Source organism: Anoplopoma fimbria, chromosome 12 (genome assembly GCF_027596085.1).
Source record: "Anoplopoma fimbria isolate UVic2021 breed Golden Eagle Sablefish chromosome 12, Afim_UVic_2022, whole genome shotgun sequence".
Taxonomy (NCBI): domain Eukaryota; kingdom Metazoa; phylum Chordata; class Actinopteri; order Perciformes; family Anoplopomatidae; genus Anoplopoma; species Anoplopoma fimbria.
The window spans coordinates 12,383,527-12,388,030 of NC_072460.1; the positions used below are offsets into that span (position 1 = coordinate 12,383,527).

The following is a 4,504-nucleotide window of genomic DNA, read 5'->3' on the forward strand; positions in this document are numbered from 1 at the left end:
TCTAATATGCCATGCAGTCTGCTGTTGTTAAAAGATTTTGTTCCAGGTCCTCTAAGAACTCTCTGTCTAACAGCCCATTGAAGGGGTATTCTTAATTCATTTAAGATTTAACGTCACAACCTTGCAATCTAAAGATATTCTTATTAATGGCTACACATGCCTACTGCTTAAACCCTCTGTTAAGGAGGCTTTTATATAAAGTAACCAATAATACTACGCATAAATAAATGTCAAACATTCAACTTCAATGTGAAATAACAATTCCATTTGTTCAGATTTGAATCCTGCATTGCTAAACACATCTAATAAGCTTGATTGAATGTATATTTATTGCTGACAGACTGTGTGGATGTTTAAGAGCAGCATCAGAGCAGCACAGAGCAGAGCTGGGATCAGTCTTGTGTTCAGTTTGTGTGCAGCAGACGCTGATGCTGTCTGACTCGTCTTCAGCCAGTCAGCAAACCTGCTGGTTCTGGCGTACACACCTGGCCTGCGAGGATGTCCACACATGTGCCCGAAGCTCGTCACTCCGACCACATAAAACCTGTCCTCGTCCTCGCTGTAGCACTGCAGGGGGCCGCCGCTGTCACCCTGAGGTACACACACAAACAGAAGTCATGTCCTGTTGAATGAAACCTGTAGCAATTTTAAAAACGTTTAAAGGATCATCACCTGGCAGGAATCAGATGCCCCGCTCTCCAGTCCAGCACAGATCATATTTTCAGTGATGAAGCCATCGTACCAGGTGATCAGGTTACATGTTCTCCTGTCAATAAGCTCCACCTCAGCTTCCTGCAATCTGTTATTCAGCCTACCTGCAGATTACCAAGATGGTACTTTATTTATAAAGGGCTATTATATATAAGAACAACATATACAAACAGGAGAGAAAGGCAACAATAAACCTCTTTACCATCATAAGCAGTCTATGAATATTTTATAAATGATAATATACATAAGCAACTACTATGACTCCTCTTGTGAGCACCCACATGTGTGTATAAACAGATGAATAACAAAACTGTAAAACACTGTTGAAATAATCTTAAAAGTTATAGAACTGTACTTTAATAAACACTGACTTTATATCTAATCAAAAGTACATTACAGTGTGTTAAAATCTATTCATTTAATGTTTGTACACTACTGCAGTTGTACAAAATCTGAAGTTGCAAATGTCGGTAAGTCATTAATAAAGAGTCACAGGTTTTTCATTCTAAATAAGATGTCGACCTTTCATTTTTCAAATGTCAAAAGTTATTTTTGGGCTGAATGTTCCGCCACTGTCTTATATAAGAAGGTTCGATTTTTATCGTAACTTATTACTGATCTGCTTACATAATCGGTAATAAAGCCTTGATAAAAGGCATTTGTCTAAATATTGAAATTGCTTTTCTCAAAATGTTTTTTTAACATGTCTGCTGTCCTCACTGATTACTTTTACTTGATTTTATAATGATATAATTATGATAACTATCAAACCTTTGTAATCGTGCAAAAGTTGGTCAGCTCTACCTTAAACAGGAACTGATGAAGTCTGGTTACATGTTCTTGGGAGAAATAAGTTGTATAAAGCCTTCTGTGGCTCCAAAGGGAGCTGCACAAATGCACAGCCCGAAATCTCTTTTTATAAGATTTTAAAGGACGTATTGGTTCAGTAAAGGTTAATGCGTTTTGTTGAAAAGTGGAACCTTTCTCCTTCCTAGTGAATCTGTGTTGTCACAGAAGCCAGCGAGGATCAGAATCAGTGAGTTTCTAAACCTACCTCTGTAATATCTGCTCCCCCATCCAGTAATGAAACAGTGGGTGAAGTTGAGGATGAACTCATGAGTCACATTATGAGGGGTGCAGACAGGCTGGATGTGACCAGTGAAGTCGAAGGGGGAGCTGAGGAGCACCAGGGTCACATCGTTGTCAGGCGAGACGCCATTGTAGTCCTCGTGCATTTTGACTTCACTGATGGAGCGGATCTGGGTTTGATCTCCTGGAGCGGATAACACATGAAGTCCCGCCACCACACGGAAAAGGCTTCTGCTGATCTTTCTGGACACAGAACAGAATACATTCCACTGTTTATGACTCTGACTGCCTTTCCTTTACAAACCAAGCCAGCTGACCATTTAATCCTTTTAATGTAAAAAATGTAAAATGTCCGCACTCTACTGTACCTCTGTTCTTGTTCATGTGTGGTGTGAAAGGAGATGAAAAACAACTGGTATTTGACAATTTATGTTTAGCATCTTGAAGAACATACGGCCTAAAACTAAGGGCCCTAAAAATCTAACTGTGGAGATTGTAACAGGTATTTTGTGATTTGCAACCCAGCTTATATCTTTCTATAATTACATTTAACACACGTTTTATTGCTACTTCACAACGTATAAAACCGTCACTGTTTATACTGAGCTTGAATCTGTTTAAAATAACACAATTAGACACCTGCTCATATCGACCTCTGGTAACATGTGTGATGTATATGTCACATCGTAATTACCTAAGTTTTCACTTGTGACCATTGTTCCTTGTAGATTTGTCTGTGTTTAATATCATGACCTTCAAGTCTATTTTCTCCTCACATATTACATAGATAGTTTTCTTCAAACCAGTGCAAATGCACTTTGGTAACAGATCGTTTGGCCTCATTGGAGTAAATCAGTTGTTTCATGTTGTTTTGTTAAGTCACAGATAAAAGTGTTGGGTGCCAGACTACTCTTATAGCTGGAATATGCTGTTAACTGTGATTTAACCAAAATATCTAAGTTTTTACATGTTATTAATTCACCTCAAAGAAAGGTTTTCCATATCAAATACAGAATGAGTTATATACCGAATGTGACTGAGTGCAGGTCAGTCAGAGTAGGTTGTACTCACAGGTATTTGTAAAAGCAGTGTGTTGCAGTGAGCACCCCGAGGTTGCTGACAATCGTCCCGCCGCAGTGGTGCCTTGACTGGATCTGGATGCTGACCTGCCAAGGCCAAGCCCCCTCAGGAGCCTCCCGCCCCCCCACTATACGAGACATACCAGGGGAGGCAACCAGGGGCCGCTGCCCACAGCCTCACAAACACAATCAAATACAATATCCATTTAATTTTTTTAATGATGTACTGTTTACTCAATTGGGGTCTAGGTGTGTGATCCTTCTGACATTCAAGTACTCTATAATAGTTCTGATACAATTAGCCAATGAATCAATGCTCATTCAACAGAAAATAAGTCAACAAAAATGCCCCAAATTCTCAGGTTTTAGTTTCTGAAATGTGATGATTTGCTGCTTTTCTTTGTTTTTATCATTATAAATAATATATATTTGTTTTTTATACTGTTTGTCAGACACATCAAGGAATTTTGATAGGTAAATTTAAGTTGTGGGGACTTTTTCCACAAAAGTGTCTGTACATACCAGAAACCAAAAGATGATGATGCGAGTATGGGCATTTCCACTCCAAACTCTCCTGGGAGCTATAGTTTGTTTAATGATACAATTAAATAAATTGTTGTTTAACTTAAGTAAAGTATTGCATTGTATCGCAGAAGCTGGAGGAGAAGGCCACCCCGGAAGTAACACCAGTACCTGTGGACCACAGGCAGGAGACAGCCAACACGTGTCCTGTCTGGTACTGGTACGTGTAGCTCCAGTTCTACTTTTGACCTCCAACCTCTCAGCGTGTAACGCTACGTGCTAACGTGTAAAAGTCACGGTGAGTTACTTGTGACGTAACACCATTTGGCCGATGTGACGTCTTGACTGGCTCTATCCATTTGCCTGACAACCACAACCGTAACCATGGCAGCGTCTCATTCCATATCATGGCTTCTCGCATTTCAAAAAGTATCTGAATGTGTCTTTAAAATGAGAAACATAATTCATAACATAACGTCACTTCTTTATAAACGCTGCAGGGTCCTGCTGTACTCACTGTCCTCTGATGAAGTCAGTGCACTCACACACAGAGCCATCACAACCAGCACACCCGCTTTAAACTCCATTTAGTTTAATGGGCTTTATTATTAAACAAAAACAACTTCTGTTCCTTCCGGTCAATGACGTCATGAGTAGGTGAAATAAACTCTGGAGATTACAAATAAATAGTGATATAAGTATTTCATTGTAGCTGAGATAATATACCAACAGAAAAAAATCAACAGGATTAAATACATTTTTTTTTTTTTTTTTATGATTTTCTGTTTATTATCAAATCTATTATGAATGAATTATGAATTATGAATTACAAAAAACAAGATAACAAAAAACAGGAGACAGGTTACTAGATTAAGAGCTGCCTATTTGCATATTCATTTATTTTAATATTTTAATTTATGCGGGAGGAAGCTATAAAAGAAAATAGTTGGCCCATGGTACAAAATATGGAATAAGACTGAATAAATCCTAAAACCCACTTTCAGTTAACATTGCTGTTCCATGTATTTGACAAGGTGAACGTTCATTCTTATTTGCAGCAGCCTGAATGTAATATGATTTTTATTGATGATGTATTTAGACCT

General features: G+C 38.4%; 1 protein-coding gene across 1 annotated transcript; it reads right to left on the reverse strand.

Moving 5' to 3' along the window:
- Window positions 1-327: 327 nt before the first annotated feature.
- Window positions 328-3,988, reverse strand: LOC129099446 (transmembrane protease serine 11D). Its single transcript, XM_054608686.1, has 5 exons — window positions 3,919-3,988; window positions 2,872-3,055; window positions 1,766-2,043; window positions 673-815; window positions 328-591 (listed from the first exon to the last, which is right to left on the reverse strand). Exons 1-5 carry the CDS (start codon window positions 3,986-3,988, stop codon window positions 328-330), a joined length of 939 nt encoding a protein of 312 aa, XP_054464661.1.
- Between the last annotated feature and the right edge of the window lie 516 nt (window positions 3,989-4,504).